Here is a 21740-nt window from a genome sequence, read left to right on the forward strand (position 1 = left end):
TTTGATACTAGCATGTTACTTCCCTAATGTATTGTAGAATTCTTCGTACAAGCTAAGTTTTAGAAATTTAAGACACATTAACTGGGAAAAGTCTAGCGTTACAGAATCAAACACAGTTATCAGCCTAGATTTAGGGATTTAGGACAACCCAATACACAGTTCAAGAAGTTTTTTTTCCCCTTCTTCAATATCTTAAATATAAACATCTGTCTGAATACGGATGCATCTTTAAAAAAGCCCATCATTAAAAATTAAAGGACACAGCTATTCAAGTAATTTTAAAATATATTCTGCAAAGAAAAGAATTAAACCCTCCTTCTTCCAAGATTTTCTTAACTATACTTGTATTTTTAATAAATCAAAAAGCTATGCAAAGAATAATTCTGCAAATTAATCCTCAAAGCAAGGCAAAAGAAGAGCAAAAGAAACCACACTTCATCTTTGACTTGTTTTATTTTATCAAGACAACAGCTAACACCAAGTTAACAATGCTGAACACTGTTCATCATGCAAGAAGTATATTTAATTTTAATCCTTTTCTAACTACTGCTACTCAGAGATAATATGAGATTTTTGTATTTGTAGAGTGTTTATTAACTCAAGCCTTGTCTGAAGAGTGGCACAATCAGAACGTCCTGAACAGCTGGTTAGGAAGATAGCCAAGATGCAAGAAAGATGTCTGAGCCTCCTTTTCAAGGGCAGCCAACTCTTGTACTGTAGGTGCCAGAATATCCACATGACCTTTATATAGTCCACCTGCCAAAAAAGACCCAATTGAAATTATGTGTTCAAATTCATTTTCCAGCAGAACTAATAATGCTCAACTGCAGTCACTCAGAAAGTTAAAAGTAACTTTAACTTGTTTAAAAAAAATAGAAGGCACAAACAAAAGAAAAACAGAGGTATACACACACTTTGGTCACTTGCAACCCACAGACTGCATGTAACAAATGCAGAAGACAAAGAACTAGCAGGTTTTTTAACCTAGCATTCTATAGTTACACAGCAAACAGCCAGGAAACTGAGCACTGCACAGCAAGGTAACTCAAGAGTAGTTAATTGCTTACCACCCAGAGCTCTTTTCTGCCCATATGTAACTTTCCCATCAAAATCATCTACTGGCACTTTTATGTCTGGTTCAACTTGGGCAATAGTGCAGTTTAAGTGTTCTTCAATCTCCCCTAGTAACTAAAAAAAAAAAAAAAAAGTCTTAAATTACTGTTACGGTCCATGATTTCAGTCAGACGAGTGTGCTGTGCGGTCACATTCAAGTAGTTTCAACAGGAACTGTACATAGAAAACCATTTGGTTGTAGACACCACAGACTAACACATTTTTCACTCAAATTGACTATACAAGTTCCTTTCCAATCTCAGTATGTTTTCACCCTACCTAGAAACCTTTATTTTACATACTACCCTACTTATGTGAGCAGGGCTACTTTACTATAAAGAGCTCACAGTCCAAGCTTGTTTTACCACTGATGATGTATCATTAACTCATCTTTAACACAGAAAGGGAAGCAACTGTGAATTTGAAAAACATTTATACTTGGTATACAAATCCCAATGAAAATGTATTTAAGTGAAACACTATTTCCAGCTTAGAGGAACAACAGTTTTAAATTACTTACAGTTTTGCAACAAATCATCTCAAGAAAGATGTGTAACGAACATCCTGTAACTCTTAACAATATTTGATTAGGAAGACTACAGAGAAGCTGAAAATGTAACTCCAACAGAACTGGCTGGGAATATGAAAATAAGCTTTTATAACTAAAGAATTAACTTTAAGAAAGAAGTATAACTTGCAAAGTTTTCTAATTTCTTCTTCAAAGGGAATCAAAGGTTATGAACACCCCAAAACTAGATTTGTACTTGAACTACACAGCTAAACCAAGAACTATATCCCACAGTCTTTTATATGAATTGGAACATTCTGGTTAAGTAAAAGATTTACCTGCATCTCATTGTACCATATGGTACAACCTCCTTCTTCCTTCAGTCTAGTATTATAACATCCTTTTCCACGACTACTGCATACATGATACCACACCTAGAAATAAAGGGAAACAACTTCTAAGCTTTGTGAAATAGTTGAGTACATTAGTTTTGATTAATTATAGCATGAAAAATAATTCAGATATTTATTTAAATTTCCTTTCAGTCAAGCCAGAACAAACAAGCAGTTTTCCAGTGCATGATATTAAAGTCAGACATCAGCTGTAGTTCTGTCTGTTCAATTTTGCTTTGGACTATAATTACCTTCTCTTTCTCTTTTGCCACAAGGGAGATTGCCAAACCCATCCTGAAATATTAGGGAAGAAGTGGGAGAGAAAAATATATTTCAATAACTACTGCCAACTTGTGAAACAACAGCATCAACAACAATAAAAAAAAAGAAAACATGGCTACTACTCTGAACACATACATACCTCTCAGCTCTGCCTACTCTCCCAATTCGATGAACGTAGTTCTGTTTTTCATCAGGGAGTGTGACATTGATAACTGTATGAGAGAGACACAACCCACAGAGAACACGTTTGGGTCTTTTTGTTTTTTTTTGTTTTTTTTTTTTTAATATACACAAGCTAAGGCCACAGACCAGACACCTAAAATAAAAATGATTTTGATTGCTGCAGTCCCTCTCTTCAGCTCATACATATGCTTTATGTTCTATTATAGCAGTTACAGATGTCATTACCTGCAATACTTAAGGCTTCCACTACAAAACTGCTTTCTCCATGATTACTTTTTTGGCAAGAGTTGAAAAATAAATGAAGAATCCCCAACAATGCAGAACATCATCAGGTATTTGAGAAGGTATGGTGAACAATCAAATTAGAAGTTGCCTAATTCAAGTTTTAACATCTACAACTTTCTAAAATGAAGCTGTAAGTCATACACCTGTTTTAACTAGCTGACAGGACTGCAAATATATTGAAGCCATATGCAATTCAATAGCTTAGTTTAAAAGTTATGTCTTACCGTACGGAACACCATGAATATCAATCCCTCTAGCAGCAACATCCGTGCAGATCAAGAAACGGACATCTCCTCTCTGTGAAAAGATAGTTGTAAAGAAGTGGTGTACTAAATAAACCAAACGAAATCCCAGGAAATGAAATAGTAGTCCTTCGCATTTACTTCACCTTGAAGTGTCTCTGAACATTTAGCAACACTTCAAATAAAGCTCTTCCACAGTGCAACAGCGCTTTTTGAACATGAATATCTTGGTCAACTTACATCATGATTTCTTTCCCCAACAGCATAAGGCAAGTATAAATCAATGAATAGCTTAATCAAAACCAAACTGTCTAATCTGTAAATAACTTTTTTTTAACATTCAAGAACCAAAGACTTTAAAAAACAATGTCATCTGTTACAGAGCTTGAATTTAGATTTTATGTAAAAGTAACCTTATCTGTCCTCTCAATGAAAACCCACAAAGGTCATATTGACTGCTGGTATAGATTTTCACTCACAGAAATTGTGCCACGCAGAATTTTAGAAAGTGGGTCATAGAGCATTTGAACACAATTTAATTTAAATGGAGAACTAGCAGCACAAATTAACTTATGATTTCAGCTATCAGGAAGTCAGGGAACAACCTTCAAGAATCTGATGCATTACCTTAAATCTTTCCAAATTTTGCTTTCTTTCTTGAGGTTTTCTGTCACCATGCAGACAGACACAGGAAAACTGATGTCCCTTCCTATCAGGGCCTGAAAGAGTTGCTATGCATTAATCATATATAAGTGATAACACAACACCATACATAACTGAAGAAAAAAAAAAAAAGTACATTTTGTGTGCAAAAATCCTGACTCAGGTGAATTTCACTTACTTTATTACTAATTAACATAAACTTCTCATTCCTGATACAGCGGAAAACCAAGATAACAAAATTAAACAAACACCTTTCCTTTCCTTCCCCCTCTCCAGAGAACGTCTGTGCAGGCATATCTCCTCATTCCTTCCTAGTCTAAACTTCCCTTGTGTCTCTCAATATGTCTTCACCTCTTTCCTCACACATCCCCTTTCAGTGTTCCCCTGTGTTTTCTCTCACATTTCTCCTTCCATGTCTCCTTATTTGTGTACTTTTGTACATACACATTTCTTCCCATGTCTCCCTTAGCAACTATCACTTTTTCTTATGTAAGTTTCAGCAGAGGCACTACACACTTCTCATTGGTTCAAATTTTGGTGCAGGATGGGTTGTTTCCAGCCATTTCAGAGCTGTCTGGAACACTACAGGGCAGTTCATTGCCTCCTCCCACAAAGGGCACCCACACAGCTCCCTGCTACCAAACCCTGACTTTTTTGCTCTATCAGTATGTCAAAAAACTTAAACACGATTTTATTTGTGTGGTGTCCAAATACTGGTGACCTCTACCATATAACTTTGGCTTTGAAATAAACAGGAAAGTGAGCAAAATATGGGTTTTTTTGGTGAAAAATATTACCTCCCCCCTGTTGTATGAAGTACTGCTCCATATTATCACAATCTATTTTAGTCCTGCAGAAAATAATGGCTTGGTCCATCTTGTGCTCTTTGATTGCCCGAACAGTGTATTCTCCTTTTAGAATTTTAATAGCTTCAGACCACATTTCTAAGTAAAAGTAAAAATAAAGAAGTTATTTTACTCAAATTGTTTAAAAATACAAAGATCCTTTGAACAGCATACACGTAGTTTTCTCTAGCTTTTCAGTAGACAGTCAAACTTTTATTAGCAGAGCAAGTGAGCTAGACCTTCAGTTGTTTCTTCTCTCCTCCATGCTCCCTTGCTCCGACGTAATACAATACAGAAAGAACAAAACTACTCAGGAGTTTCAAGTTACTTGTACACACTTCTTGTTTACATACCTGCAAAATATATCTTCAAGGCTTTTTTTCTCCCCCCTTATTACAGAAACACATTTCTATTCACAGCTACAAAAATTAGAAATTAAAATTTGGAGGAACATGACTTAAAGCCATTATCTACTATATTTTAGCTTTACTTCCTAACATTTACAAAGGATTATGTCACAAGCTACTACTTAAGTCGTGTTGCTGATTACCTGGAGTGTTAGCGCCAGGTCGTGTATTGTCTTTTGCATGTACTTCATCAGTCTAGGGAAAAAAAAAAAACAACAAAACAACAAACCAAACCGCTCAAGTCATTAATCCACAGTTCACAGAGGTAATACTTAGCTTTATTTAATTTCTTGATAGTTATAAGTTAATTAAGTTTAAAAGTAGTCTCACCATTCTGTTCTCCCACCAGACAAGCTAATGTACCACTAGCGAATGAAAAGTCTTGAGTGTAAGCACAAAAAGCCCATTCATAAAAAAAAAGGACAATAAATTTATTTATATAGACACTGGATAGAAGTCACCTTTAACAAAATGATTAATTAGAGGAAAAAAAAAAAAAAAAAAAAAAAGGAGAGAGACAACACCGTATCTGAAAACAATGTACTATAAACGTGGTTAAATCATACACACACAGTTGTTCCTTATCTTTTTCCCTATGCTAGGCTGAATCAGATACAAACCTAAAACCCAAGAGAAAAAACTTCATGCTAAGATTTAATGAAAAGGCTCTAACAGACCTAACAAAGGGAGGTTCCAGAGATAACAAGGTGTTAAGAAAACCTATTGACTGTAACTGTGTAAGCGTTGCTGAGAATGAAATACAGTCCCAGGTTATTCAGAACTCAAAAACTAAAGACTTGAACAACCACCACCACCTCCTCACATGAATAGATGTCAGGTTACTGTAGAACTTTAACCAGAGTCTCAAATGTACTCCGAGATGAAATCCATTCCTCTAAACATTGCTCATCTTGCACAGGTTAGAGAGAAGACTACTTTACAGAATGATCCTACAGAAGGTTTAGGTCCTCCTGATTAATCAGAAAAGACAAGTACTAACTACAGTTAAGACACAGACCATTAGCTATGAAGTGAATGAAAAAGTAGTGCAGTGCCATTGTTCTCTAGTACAAATCAGAATGTTACTCTACCAAGATCTTAATCCTGTCTGTAAAACTAAGTTGTTCAGAAACAGGTGTTAAAACATCACCAATATCATGATGCTGACTACCGTGGAACAAACCATTTCAGATTCACTAAGCTGTTTCAATAGCTGGCAAAGATTCTACAACATTAGGCCCCAATTCTGAAGGTTAAATAAAAGTAAACATGGACAAATAATCTTAATTTTCACTTATAGCCCACTTACTCTAATATGATTCTTGCCAAGCCTTTCCCAGAGTTTGTCAGCTTTTGGATTTACAGGGACAACTACATGGTGTACAGTTTCAGGGACAGAATCTTCTCCTTTCAAATCAACCCAGGTGGGAAAATGCATGATCTTTTCAGACAGTTTTTTCACATCAAAAGAATGTAGTGTTGCAGAGCACACAATCACCTGAGAAGAAAAAAAGCCATATGGATACCACTGAAGATTAGATCCCCCCAGCAAAAAAGGTCAAAGTAGAACTGGAAGAATGTTATGTAGTTGAATAGCATATATAGTTGAATAGCACAACAGAAAGAATCCCTGACTGGCTTTCCTCATCCAGGAACTACTCAGCTGACAAGAGTCAAGACACAAAATAAGTTACTTAACTATTTTCTTACAAAAACCCAACAATTTAAGAAGAAAGCAGAATTACTGATAAATCAAGATTATTACAGCATTAAAAAATTATAATGTATGTATAGTCACTAATTTTTCAGACATGTTTACATCTAAATAATGGAAATACTGCTAAACATTGGGCTTCCACATTTAGGATCCTAAAAATACATATTTCCAGGCAATTACTGAACTCACTGAACAAGCGTTAGTTTTGGACAAGAGGGATAACAACCTCCACTTCAAAAGCATGCTTCATGCCATGTAACAGTCAACAACTGAAAGCAGTACATACCACATGAAAAAAACAAACCAAAAGAAAACAAAAAATAAAACCAAAACCAACAAAAAAAATCTCAAAACTACAAACAGATTTTATACCTGAAGTCTCTTTCCATCTGAAGTTATCTGAGGAATTTGACTGTGGATCCTGTTTATGAAATCTGAATAACCTTGGAGGAGAAGGCCATCCTACATAGGAATAAAATAAAATAAAGCCAGTTGCAATTCTCATTTCTCAGTCTATACACTTGAGTTAAATAAGCAATACACTTGCAGTCTCAGAAGTTCTCTGTCTTAATTAGCTGTACAGGTCAATTCCTATCAAGGATACTATTAGTAAGGAGGAAAAAAGTAAAAATTTGGAGTATTTACAAGTACTTCACAAGAAATTGAACATCTGTCTCAGCAGCTTCTCCTAGCTAATACCCCAAGGCACTCTATCTTTGTGAATATTCAGTTGCACTATAGGAGATGAGAGAGAGGCACTCATTTCACAGCATACTGACTACAACGTTCATTGTCTTCGAGATCTGCTGGGTAATCAAAAATGCTTATTTTATCCTTGTCCTTTCAAGCTCCCTGTGGTGACAGGTACAGCCTTCACTAGCTTACGCATACAGTCTGAAATACATCTACAAGAAAAAATTCAAACAGCTTTACTAGAGAGGCTACAAGGCGGGGGGGTGGGGGGGTGGGGGAAGGGGGGGAAATGTGGGTTACTGTGGCTACAAACAACAAAAAAAAAAGATTAACCGGGAATAGCCTTTTGGCACTGTAGTATTAAATGCTACAGAATAATGATGTTTCATTGACTCTTTCAGGAAATGTCATATTGCATTTAAGAACAGAACTTATGTATCACTTAGTTCTCTACATACGGCTTCATCCAGAACCAGGAATCTAACTTGAGATAAATTAAGTTTTCCTGTTGAGACCAGGTCATCCAGTCTTCCAGGAGTTCCAACGACAATATCCACCTATGAAATACATAAAGCGCATGAATCGGTCCCATTACTAACTACAGGTATTACCAGTTTTGTCTAAATTCAAGATTATGAGCCAATTATCAGTATGACACTCTATTTCCTATTAATCACAACTTCACAGAATCATAGAATAGTCTGGGTTGGAGGGATCTCTTGAGGTCATCTGGTCTCCACTCCACCATCACAAGCAAATCAAGTACAATTTCCAAGTTGCTTTAGGTAGCTGACCAAAAAAAATTTCAGTATTTTCAAGGAGAGATCCCACAATCTCTCAAGGCAACCTGCATTTCAGTTCTATGGCCATTTCATTAGCAGAATCTGCCTTACGTGGAAGTCTTCCCTTATTTTGGGAAGTGTTGCACCTCTGCTCCCATCCCCCAAGCTGTGAACATTGTCATCTGAAGCCAAAGAAACAGATTTGTTTTTAAATAGGCATAAATTCAAGTGTTCTTATTACAGAAGTATATGTATCAAGTCTACTAACTACAGAAATAACTTAAGATTTTGCCAGATGGAATGGTTCACCATCATGAATTTAGCATTCACATGAAAATCTAGCGATCTTCCAGTTCAAGTCTGCTGAGGAGAAAATTTGTATTTTGGCAGCTAGAACCACTGAAAAACTCATCAATAGTGACACAGACTCACTTTCAAAAGCTAGTCTTAAATAAAAACATCACTATACTATCCCTACAGCATGACTGAACTAATTGCACGTCCCATGCTGCTGAAGCTACTGGTTCCTTCTATTTAGGACTGTTTCGTGGTGTAGGTTGACCCTGACAATTGCAGGCCAGTTTTATTCACACAAGTGTGAAGTTGAAGTTAATAGGAAAACTCTGTCTTCTTAGTTAAGTACAAATGGAAAAAATTACAACTTTATTTTAAAATTTTCAGAAGTACTCAGGTTTCAACAGAATTTGACCAAGTACTACAACCATTTATATTAACAATTGTCATGGAAGTAAAGCAAGAAATGCTACACCAGTGCAACGTGAGCTTGCTATCAGCTGCACAATTTCTTGTTATGAGGTTTTCAGGAGTTACAAGAAGTGCTGTTACTATTCTCTAGCAACATCATGAGTTATTCAGAACCCAAGCTATTAAGTCATATGAACAAAAATACAACTTACTCCTTGTTCCAGTATAGAGAGTTGATCTCTTGCAGCAACCCCGCCAATAATCAACAGTTCCCTAAAATTACATCAACATATTTTCAAATTTGCTGGTTTATTATATTCAGAAGATACATTAAACATCTGTCTGAAGATTGATTCTTTTATTAGCGGTTGATGATGAATAGCTCTGAACAGTAATTTTAAGAACAAAAGAATAGGAAAAAAAAAAAATTTAAAATTTGTCCCTTCATATGTAGTGTATTGTATTGGAATTCAAGAAGTGAAAGTTTTGTTACAGAATTGTATTTGAATTTGATCACTGTTGTATTAAATATATTAACACCTTAACCAATTTAATCTTAAAAACAATCTGTTTCTTAAAAATCTCAAACATAAGTTAGTTTAAGTTTGTGTTCCTGAAAGCTAGAAATGCAAACAACAGTAAACTAAATGAATGTTACATCATTGCTACTCCCCTGCAAGTCTAGCAAAAGCACTCTTGTAAATTTACTGCAGTTCAGAATATGGAAGCACTTGTTTAAGTTTGTCGTAGTTCAGCACAATCAAAAGAAACAACTTCAGAACCTTGTAGATTCATTTTTCAGTACTACATTCCCATGCTAATCACTGCAAACATTTGTCCTGTGAGCACACTAATGCAAACTGAGCAGACCTTGTATATAACTGTTTGTTGGAGATGAAAACCAAACAAAATGAGGGCAGGGGATGTGAGGGGAACAGGAAGATGCTTAGAAAGAAGGGCAGTAAGCAGATGTGCTTTTCTTGATAAAAAACAAAATATCTTACACCTTCGATAATCTGAAGAAAAAATAGGTGTGTTGTACTAGAAATATGTAGTCCATAAATAAAACACATTAAACCCAACCCTCCCCCACCCCCGCAACTGGTCTGACTATAGCTGAAAAATGAGAAGGTTGGTAGCAGGTATTTCTGAGGCTATTATCAGTAGCACCAGAGATTAAGACCCCTTAGCTACAAAATGGAACACCCCCATCCCCCAGCAAAGTCACGTCCATGGACAATACCATAAATACAATTATAACAAATGCACTGTTACCTTAATTTGGGATTATCAACATATTTTTTGAACTGCTTCACATTGTTCAAAGTTTGTTCTGCCAGCTCTCTTGATGGTTCTACAATTAATGCTTTTGGAGCATTTGGAAGGTTCTGTGTTTGAACCACTTGTGCATTTCCTAAATGAAAAAAATATGCTATTAAGACAAACTACATTCCTAACCTGGTATTTTTTTACTGGAAACAAACTTAGATTTTCTACTAGTAATCTAAAACCTCATGATTCTAAATACTCCATTAAAGGGTGATGTTATTGCTCACTCAATTATGTATAGCTTCAGATTAATATTCAAAGATTACAAGTGACTCTTGCCATGATAGCGGGTATACTGACCATGCAGCATAATTAATTTTATTGCAGAGCTTCAAACACACACACTTATTTTTAAGATGACATTGCTGAGTAACTTAACTGAACTTCTCCTTTATTTGATGCATTTCTAAATTCAAAATGTTAGAATATCTGTGGTTTAAGATGAAGAAAATTTAGAACAGAATCATAAGATCGTTAGGGTTGGAAGGGACCTTTAAAGGTCATCTAGACCAAACCCCCTGCAAGGAGCAGGGACACCTTCAACCAGATCAGTTTGCTCAGAGCCTCATCCAACCCGGCCTTCAATGTTTCCAGGGCATCCACCACCTCTAATACTTACAGGAATACTTTAAAAGTACAGGAATACTTGAAAAAACCCCACTAATATTGCTATCAGTAAGATCATTGTTCAGACCTTGAGTGCAGCAGTAATAAAGCAATTAAAATGATCAAAAGATGCTCTGTAACATAATCTTAGTATAGAAGCAAGAGAAGTTTAAAAATCTAACCTACCTGAGTGTTGTGATTTTACAACACTGCCATCAGGAGCCTTGCAAAGACCAATATAGCCATCTTTTGGTGGAAACTTGAAATCCTCTTCACCAAAATTGAACTTCAACTCGGCATTCTAGATTTCAGCAAAGTTGTGTCATACAGACAGATTCAAGAGACCACAAAAAATGAGAAACAACTCCATAACTAATTTCCCCATGAGAAACTAGCTAGATAAGGAGGAGAGGAAGGTGGTGTTTTCTCCCATCTTACACATTCCTGTTCCCTAAGTTGTCTAAAACCTGACAGACATTTTGCGCATGATTCTAACTCTCAAAACTCTCTTCTTTGACATCAAACCCTTTTTTGAACTTTTATGTTCCATTCATTTTCAATGACAAACCAGAATTAAAAAAAAAGAAAATTTTTTTTTTTAAAAAAATTTAAAAAAAAAAAAAAAGAGACAAACAAACCACATTTTTTTTAGACTTGTACACTTCTCTGACCACCAAAACACTTCTTGTCAAAACCTTTACTTGGTAGAAGATCATCCCAGGAAGACTAACTCCAGAAAGATCTACTACGCTGTTGTAATGTTACAGTTGAGAATAAACAAAACAGGAATTTTGACACCTTCAAGTTACTTGCTTATATCTGTTGAACCATAGTATATCAAAACTTAATACAGGCAAGATTGCACCAGTATTAGGAATTAGTTATCCATGCTATTCCACCCTTATATTCAACTTTAAGTACTTAAATTTGAATTTAAGCATTTGTTATTTAACTCGAACAGTACTCGTCAAAGCTAACACACTGCGGTGACCACTCCAGTAATGAAATACCAGTAGACCAAAGGAGACAGTTTACAAGCAGAACTACAGTAATTGTAGGTGGCTACACGAATTTTATACAAAACTAGTGAGTTACCAAAACTAGAATAATTTTCATGATCTTACACATCTCTGATATTCCTACGTTACCTTCAGTACACAAGCTGCAAAAAGTGCTTGGTTCCTTATGTGTGGTGGGATTTCAAAAGCAAGGCCAAGGTCCTTCCCTGAAAGCAGGGTTAGTTCAGTCAGACTCCACAGCTGTGTGCGTTCCTCTTCCTGCCCCTCCCCCAACACAAGCATCCCAGTAAAATTCCAGTGAAGAAAGTGAATAAAACTTACCGTTTTTGGAAAATTTTATTTGTCCTTTATCTATGTCTAGATAACACCCAATTGTATCATGCATAGTGAATTCCTGTAAGACAGAAGTTTGTGAAACTAAGAGATTTCAGTGTTCAGTGTATTAAGAAAATTTAGTGCTGATACTCTGTCAACTTTTACAGTTTTCCCACTTCTCCCTACTAAGTGCTAAGTTTTGACAAAAGCAAGTTCAGTTCAATTTGTTCCAATAATATCACTGTAAATAGCATGCATATTTTTATTTGATGACAAATCTTCAGTGAACTGCTCAATGTATCTTAGATATTTAAACATTTGTTGTTGCTCTAAATTGATATTTATCATTTAAAATGATAAATTTAAGTAATTTACCTGGAAGTATTCTGCATCATGGACAAGTGCACTAATCATGCACTTATTACCCAATGTAAATCTAAGCTTAGAGCACCAAACACAGTAACAGAAACCGGTATTTTGCCTATACAAAAAAGACCAAGTCTTGCAGGAGGTACTATATGCGTGTTACATATACTCAAGTACTTCATTTAAATCTCTTGAAATCTGTTCATTGTAAAGATATTCAATAAAATCTGTGTATTGTAAAGTGCTTCTAATTGAAGAACTCAGAAGTCACTACTACACAAAAAGCTATAATACAATAGTCATAATAGTTCCAAGTTTTATGGCATTGAGAGTTCACTAATACCACAAAAAGTTTGCTGGAAACCACTTTGGTTTCTGATGTATTATTTACATTTACATAAATTACACTTGAACATCTGAACTTTTGACTGGGACACTGCACAAAAACCACTAGAAGTATCACTGGCAGACATTTTCAGAAGTGTCCATTAAGGTAACAGTTCTAATGGCAAACCCAACTCAACAGCCAGAAATAGAGCATGACTACCTACATCTCATTAGCATTTAAGTACGTGTTTTGACCTATTAAGAGAGTTGTGTGATTACTTCTGCTTTAACTACTGGTAAACAGGGTTCAATACCCTCACTTAGACATTCACCAAGAAATACAGACAAGTTGGTGTTGTTGAAATAAGTCAAGAAATAAATCCAAGAGGTCACTTAAACCTTTTCTATCTGTTACAGATTAGAAGTTATCTTCTAAATAAGAGTCAATATATTTGCAATCTAGCCACAATTATAAGCCTCAAGCTGCTAATTGCTTTTGTTAAATCAGTTCATACGCTTTCATCCAAAAATGCTTCAATGTTTCACAGTACTTTTGCCCAGTGACCTTCCCTTAAAAGTCAGCACTATTGCAAAAGATAATTGATTGTTAAAGCACAGAATTAACATGCAGAACTTTGTTCTTTTCAGTGTTTCTACCAATAAGCAGTTCAAGCTTACCTCACCATAGCTGTCAAATTGCTTGTTGTGAGACTTCTTACCAGTGCCACCAAAGCCAAAGCCAAATTTATCAGTGCCTGAAGACAAGACAAAACATAGCTTTTTATCTTTTAGTTGACAGGTTACATTTTTTCCTCTTTGTATCGGCAACTGAAATCTCTTAACACTACAGTGTAAAAAAATAATACATAGTGCTAACTAAAGACTTCTAGTGTTGATATATGCTAAACTAGTATTTTTGTACCAGTACATTTATTGATTTTACTAGTCTTCAGTAATCTTCATTAAAAATTAGAATTAAAAGGCAAAAGTCACAAGAGACAAGAAACATTCCTGCCACTTAAATAGACTTCCTCTTACAGAAGAACAACATTTGTACAAAAAGTTTTAAGCTCCCCAGTATTGCTGCCCTTCCCAAGGAGCTTGTTCTCTGCAAGACTAGAATAGGACTCCAGCCATTCCATGTGAATATGGAAACTCTCTATGGGATTCTTCTTTTGAAGGAAACTCACCCAAATCTAGTGAAGCCTGCATAGTTGACCAACCAACTCTACACAAGCCTTGGTCATGACAGGAAACTTCATAGTAGTATTTCCCTATGAAAGAAAAAGAAAAGATCTAAACCAACACCTAAATTTCAACTTCATCAAGGTGGTTCAGTTTGGCTACTTCCAAGATCACAAAAGTTTAACATTTCCACCCTTGCTGAATGTGTCATAAAATTCCCTACTGTGTTAGTGTGAAAAGGTTCTGTAGGTACCTATGTATGTAATGAAGAAACAACTTCTCAGAGAACAGCAGGCAAAACAGAGAAAAAGTACACGCTAAGAGGTAGTGTGTGAAAGGCTCTAAAGGAGTGATAAGCTAGAGAGACCAGTGGCTCTACTGAATCCACAAGAAATTATAAACTCAGTAGGGGTCTGCTGAATCAGTACAAGAGCACCAGCATCAACCACTGGTTGTGTAACTTGAACCACATCCAGCTGGCTGCTACAGACAGACTACAGGGTTATCTGCACACCTGATGAAATGAGACTGCTCGAGAGTCTTTCTGAGCACCCACCTAGAACCACTGGAGTATCAGTACGACTCTGCTTCTTAGTGAAGAGCCCCTCAACTACTGCTCCAATCAGATAACCACAAAATTTGTGCATGCATGTGTCTGTGTGAAGTGTGTGAGGAAACAACTGGAAGTACTGTTTAGAGTACCTATTCCCTACTAATAACATCTTAATAAAATGCATGAATATTAGCTGTGTTTCCGTCCCCTCTGACTCAATCACCTATCAGGGAAAAGGTATTTTACAATATAAAGAGAGTAAAACAGAGGTATTTGAAATTCCAAAGCCTTCAGTTTGCAGTAAATTGAGTAATGGCACCATTTGCTCAGACAGATAGTAAGTTTTAAATGCAACCATCTATATTAACAATGGGTGACAAGTGGGCATTTCAGCTGAAACTTCTGTAAGTCTCCAAAACAAGTAATTTTATATCTACCTTTAGTTACTCCTCTAGTTGCTCTGCATCCATGCCATTCTTTAACTTCTCTGCTTTGACAACACAAACCATCTGATCCAATTGCTGAAAATTACAAGACAGTTTTAGTTAAAGAAATTGCCTGCTTTTAAAAAAACGTTTTCATGCATACTTTCTTCTAATTTACTGGTTTTTTTTTCACCAAGTAAACATTTCCAAGTGAACATTTAAAACAGGATTAGGACAACTCACCAAAAGCTGATCCTCTGTCATACGGGTTCATCTGCCATTTATTGAGCACTAGGTTCGAAAGACAGCAACAGAAAAAGCATTAAACCAACAAGGTAAGACTAGAAAACTCAAATTAGAAGTTCACATTGGCTCTACAGCATTTGGCTTTGTTTTCTGGGTAGACAGCTTTGTTCCACTGCAATTCATACACTGAGGTCAAAATGAAGGCCTACAATTCGAAGGAGGGGCATAGGTGTACAGTGCAAAGGTATTCTATGGAAGTTTAGCTTATTCCATTAATGAGAGCACAGATTAAATTACTTAAAAATACAACTGAAAAAAAAAGAAGGCATTTATAAAATAAGCCAGAGTTCCACATAATCACAACCAAATTCATCTATAAAATACCCAAAATTACATTAAGAGCAATAAATTTGAAATGTATTTGCTATGCCTCTCCCAAGTTTACATTAAGGTATTTTTCAGAGGATCAGTCAAAATGTCATTATAGATGAGCCAAGATACATGCACATATAGCACATAAAATTTCTGACTTCATTTTTCACACACACAATAACATGTAATAAAGTCAAGAGGTTCCACAATATAAGGATTTTTGTGCAAAACTAGATGTCATGTCAATTAGGATTACTAACTGTATTTACATTACATTATTTCAGGGAGGTGGGTTTTTTGTTTGGCTGGTTTTTTTTTTTTTGTTTGTTTTGTTTAAATTGACTGTACTTTCACCACTGTAGCAGTAGTTTAATAGATCCTCAAATACTGTAAGGATATTATGGTTACAACCCATTCTGTATCAGCGAGTTCTGGTCCTGTGCGTTTCCTGCTCAGTTCAATCTTTACTAGTTCAAATCTGCAGCAACTCAAGGTGTTGTTATTCAGCTTCCAAATCTAGCTATGTGCCAAAAGGGAAGCAGCAGCTTTTAGCACAGCGAAATTGAAAGACACACTACAGTGCTACCCCAGTCACCTAAAAATCAGTTTGAGCCTAGAAGAGCTTTCTGTTCAAGCTCACCAACTGTGTGATGTCATTGCTGATGTCTCATCTATCCCCATAACTGGAAGACCTGGCCACTACCAGCACACTTCACATCTTGCAAGGCACTAAACTAGTATGACTTTCAGAACACTGAAGAGCATGGCGTCAATCAGTAAGCCTTAAGCTGAAGACAATGAGCATCACTAAGAGACTGCAGTCGAACGCACTTCAGTTTACTCCATGAGTCCACCAGTAAATTCATATTCACTGTTTTATAAAATATGGAGTGATGATATTCTAGCTACATTATCCCAAATCAAGGAAAAAATACTTACCTAATGGTAAGTTAGGTTAAATTTACTTTGGGAGGTGATGGAATTGACATGAATTAACAGTGTTCCGAACTTGAGCAGTGTAACACAAAAACTTACCTGCCCCACCGGTTTTAATAGTTGCTTTCCCTTTCTTGCCTTCCATCTGGTCTTTCAGCGTTTCATAAACAATCTGGATAACTGGAATGCTAAAAGCCTAAAATGGAAAGTTATTTTTATTCCACAATTTATAGTTATTTCAAGATATGCAGTCAGCCTAGTTTTCAGGTGCAATACACAGGGCACTTTAAAACATGCCTACAAAAATGTCTGTAAAGACTATTAATATTGCTTAAGTACATCTACAAACATATACACATTCTCTCTGTATACAGAGATACAGACAAACACATGCATCACCTCTCACCACTTAAAGATTTTTACTTTCTGACTATTTTAATTCGATTACTTACACCAGTTTTTCCACTCCCTGTTTCAGCAGCCTATAGGAAGAAAAATTAAAGAGTTTAACCACAGCTGCAACTTACACTGTAAGGACTGTTCTACAGTTCTATTTTAATAAACTATAAACTAAGTTTACTTTTACTTCAACATAATACAGAAGATCTTGGAGAGCAACGCCCTTGCTTCACACAAATCAGATGTGAATATAAACATGGAAATTCTTTGCAATAGATGTGAAAAAATTAATAAAACAAAAGCTCCCAGAGTCCACCAGAAAAAAAAAAAACAACAAAACCCAAACAAAAAAACCAAAACTATCTATGTATGTCCGATTTCTAGAGGCACTTCAGAAGATTATAGGAAGTGCTACTTTGGTTACGGAATCAAGAACACAGATCTGCAAAAGATATGTTGAACAAGGCATACTAATCTGGTATCTTCAAGGTTATCAATACTGAAGCATTTGTTTAGGTAGCATCAGTCATGTTCCATGCAGAGCTATGACAAAAAGGAGAGTAGATGAAAGCCAACAGCTCTCATTCATGTGACAGGGCCCATAAAGGAGGTTAAAAAAAAAAAAAAAAAAAAAAAAAAAAAAAGCCTAAAAAGAATGAATCCCATCTGCAAGAATAGTTGGAAACACATCAGGAGCTCAAAGAGGTTTTTATCTGAAGAATAAACTTCAGATAAAGCTAAAGCATAGGGGATCTAGTCTAACTATGTATCCTTCTGGAAAGAAGAGAGTTGACTGCACAAACAACAATAAGAGATGTAGGCTTTCTATGAACAGGGCTATCCTGCATACGTACCATAAGTACGTCACCACCGCCCAGGATCAGGGGGATAGATTCTGCCTGGATATCCGTAGGAAGACTACAGGAAAGAACACATACCAATGTTATCAGTAGAAAAAAAGGTTTTTTGCTTATACAGGAACTCAGAGAAGGCATGGTCATCTGCAAGATGGGAAACAGTAGGTAAACGTTGTTCTTCCTCGCTTGCAGCTAAGGAAGTGAAAAGGATTCCCTTTACAAGGAGAGCTTGGAACAGGAGATTTACCTTGACAGACATTGACTAGTGGATGCAGCGGATTCAGCTGCACCCTGACAAGAGGGCTACATCTCACATCACTATGCTAAACTATAAAAGAAACAGATTACATATTCCCCATTTCCTTTCTTCAAGTGAGTTTCACTTTTAGAGCGACTTATACAGCCCTCATTTACAAATTTCCTATTCAACAGCTGAAAGAAACTAAATGTAACCAACATTTTCAGACAATCACAGCTAATTAATACCATGCATGAGAATAGAACTACATACACTAAGATTGTCCGTACCGATAACATTCTGAATGACAGTTGAAATCAAGCTCCGAGTTCAAGTATTTTAGTCAAACAAGTAACTAAAACCAGGAAGAATAACTTTTGTATAAGACTGACACACAAGCATCAACTCTGAAGAACACAATTTCAGACCAGAGTCTGGAAAACATTTACTAATCTAGCACCAACTATGCAACAGTGTTTTGTCCTGTAATCCCACAACACATAATAAACAAACCAGAAGCACAGAACTAGAAGCACAGAGGCTTCTCTCAAACAAGTGACACTGAAGTATAAGCAGTCATGCTTTGCTTGTCCAAGTTTAAGTGTTACCACTGCAGTCCCAGTTTGTGTTCTTCAGTCACTCAAACTAAAGACAAGTGCATGAAATGCAATGACAGTTAAAGGAAAACACGTATCTGCTTTGTTTAAAGTGACAGCAGAGGTATTTAAGCAGCATGTCATGTAGCTAAAAGGTAAGTTAGATTTTGCAGGGCCCAAATGCATTCCTACTTACAGCCAGTCCATCTCCTCCACTGCCTGTGCTATCTCAGGCATAACACCCATTTCTGTAAGACAAGAAAAAAGGAACAAGCACTGTTATTTACCTGGTTTCAGCTGCAGAGTTATTTTTCTTCCTAGTAGCTGGTAGTGTTGTGGTTTGGATTCAGGATGAGAATAATGTTGATAATTAACTCAAGGACTTTTCAGCTTCCCATGCCCTGCCAGCGAGAAGGCTGGGGGTGCACCAAAAGCAGGGATGGTGCACAGCCAGGACCCAAACTAGCCAAAGGGATATTCAACACCATATGACATCATGCTCAGCATATGAAGTGGAGGGAGTTGGCTGGGGGGCAGTGGCCGCTGCTAAACAATACACTGGGCATTTGTCAGCAGGTGCTGAGCAACTGTTTTTCATTTGCATCACTTGTCTTCTTGGGTTTTGTTTCTCTTTTTGTTTGACTTTTTTTTTTTGCCTTTTTATTACAGTTATTATTTTATTTTAATCATTAAATTGTTCTTATCTCAACTCATTACTTCTCTTACTTTTAACTTTCTGATTCTCTCTCCCATCCAACCGGGGAGGGCGAGCAAGCAGCTATGTGGTAAGCTGTTACCGAAAGGGATTACACCACGACATGGGGACAAACAGTGATGTTTCCACCTTCAGCAGTTAAGTTTTCAGATTACAGTTTACACACATATTTCAAACCATACCACAGAACAGAGCTACTCCTATAAAACCCAATTATTTTCCACTGCAATACACAGAACACTTATGATGAGCCTTCTGCTACAGGAACCAGTCAGCCTGAGGAATGAGTCTGACTTTTAAGCAGCCCCATCTGTCGGATGCACATACACCACATAAGCACTAAAACCACCAAATCCATTTGAGAACCGCTTCTGGAGACCTGCAAAAGCCCGAGGAGCCGGGAAGAGCATCTACATCTCCATAGACCTTTCGACTTTAAGCCTGCTACGTAGTCACACACTACACGGGGCCCGCACCCAGGGCAGGCCCGGGGGGCTGCGTACGGCGCTGACAAGGCCCGTTCGCCGCAGGGAGACCGGGGGCCGCCACCCCCGCAAGACACCGGCAAGTCCAGAGGCGAGAGGTCCTCCCTGTGCTTTGCTGCCGGCAGCACAGCCGACACCTCCCGCCTGCCCCAGCACCACGTACCCGAAAACGCCGCCATCTTGGCACCACGAACGCCGCCAACCACCACCACCCACACGGCGCAAGCGCAGAGCCCGTCCGCGGCTTTACGGCGCCGGGTGGGGGGCAGGAGGCGCCGCGCCGCGCGTTCCGGCCCCGGCGGGTGCGCGCAACCCACCGGCGCCGGGACGCGGGCTCGGACGCGGCCTACGCAAGGGCAGGGTCGAAGGAGAAGTTAGGTTTGTTCTGTTTGCGGATTTTTAGGGTACACGCAGGTCACATGCTCACGATTTTACCACTTTTCTGAAAATTCTTTGTGTTTTTTTTTTTTTTTTTTTTTTTCCCCCCGTGCAAATCCAAACTGTGGTGCTGGGCCTCGCAGCTGCAGCTCCACACAGACATGAGAACTGACAGTCTGGCTGACACCCGGAGCAACTTGTGTTTCAAACATGAAGTGTGTGTTTACAATGCTTTACATTTGCATACAGCACTGTCATATTTCCATTTTGTTGGTGTAGTTTGTAATAAACTGTGAGCTGTTTGGTCATCAAACCTTGTCAGAACAATGGAGAGTTATATGAAATACACAAAGTCGGCCACAAGAAAGTTACATTAAATACACAAGGTCAGCCACAGGCACTTGGCTATGTAAAAACGGCATGCAGGACTGCGAAAGGAGGGAGCGGGGGGGGCTCATAAAGATGAAGGGTATAAAACCAGTAACTTTCTAACCATATAGTTTGAAGAAGCAATTAGTGGGAGGGGGAAGTCTGGTTTGGAGCAAGAAACAGTCTCACATTATCTCGAGGGAGTGAGGGAGTGATTAAAAGGAGCAAGGATTCGAAAACAGGATGGCACCCATCACATAAATCTCCTTGTTCAAGAAGGACACGAATCGGCTCAGACTGATAAGGACACTGCCAACTTGTGGGAACAGCACATTCCAGGCAAAGGTGAAAAGTACACCGTGAAGAAGACCTACGGCCTTCCTCCCAAAAGACCCCCGAAGACCCTCGCCCACAATTCCTGGGAGAATTTGCGCAAGCGCGAAGGACTGATAAGCTAATTAACATACGAAGCGAGAGTAGGTGGGAGAGAGAGAGTAGGTAATGAATATGTATAAGCATCAACGAAATATTTATTGTTTTTACTGCATAAGAATGGTGCGGTTTGCTATCTCGGCGCGCGCCGTTGGCGGAGCAGGAGACTCCCCGGCCGCCCAGCGTTGTTTTGCTTACTGGTCGCTTGCTTTAATAAACCAAATTTTTAATTGGCCAATCTCTGTCAGTTAATTGGACAAAGAGGGCAGATAAACTATAACATAGTTCACATTTGCATAGTTTTCTACAATAAACATATTTGGCAGAAAGTATTCAGGGTTTTACAGGAACAGAAGTACCTTCACACACAGGTAACACACCAATCTGGTTTTTTAGATATAGGTTAATGGGAATATATTGCTCTCCAGTTTTTACAGAAGGTTCCCCATATTCAGCACAATCGTTTTCTAGGATAACTTCTAGCAAAGTTAAAGCAAGAATCTCTGAGATGTTATAAAAATAGATTACAAATGAAAAAAAAATGCAGTTACACAACAAATCAATGGTGCATTTGTCTGCTAAGTGAAAGGCACAGCATAAAATATTACCTACTGTTTTCCCCCGTGAAACACAACTTTAATCTTTTCTAAGGCAGTCCTCAGATGCAGTCCTATCTAGTTCAAAGACCAAATAAAGGACAGCATCTCTGACAATGTAGTTCTCTTGGTTTCTGCTTATGATGTAGAAACCAAGTGTCGTGTAGAGAAAAATACTG

At 37.5% G+C, this 21740-nt stretch overlaps 1 protein-coding gene across 1 annotated transcript; it reads right to left on the reverse strand.

Moving 5' to 3' along the window:
• Positions 1-434: 434 nt before the first annotated feature.
• Positions 435-20057, reverse strand: DDX1 (DEAD-box helicase 1). Its single transcript, XM_086743825.1, has 26 exons — positions 19950-20057; positions 18783-18834; positions 17750-17813; positions 16949-16978; positions 16596-16692; positions 15186-15233; positions 14955-15038; positions 13970-14053; positions 13458-13534; positions 12093-12165; positions 11901-11977; positions 10939-11053; positions 10093-10231; positions 9030-9090; positions 7789-7887; positions 7010-7099; positions 6230-6418; positions 5064-5115; positions 4466-4612; positions 3633-3724; positions 2988-3060; positions 2435-2507; positions 2265-2307; positions 1960-2055; positions 1068-1188; positions 435-756 (listed from the first exon to the last, which is right to left on the reverse strand). Exons 1-26 carry the CDS (start codon positions 19963-19965, stop codon positions 626-628), a joined length of 2223 nt encoding a protein of 740 aa, XP_086599951.1. The 5' UTR covers positions 19966-20057; the 3' UTR covers positions 435-625.
• Positions 20058-21740: the final 1683 nt, after the last annotated feature.

This window comes from Chlamydotis macqueenii, chromosome 3 (genome assembly GCF_036417535.1).
Source record: "Chlamydotis macqueenii isolate bChlMac1 chromosome 3, bChlMac1.mat, whole genome shotgun sequence".
In the NCBI taxonomy this organism is placed as follows: Eukaryota; Metazoa; Chordata; class Aves; order Otidiformes; family Otididae; genus Chlamydotis; species Chlamydotis macqueenii.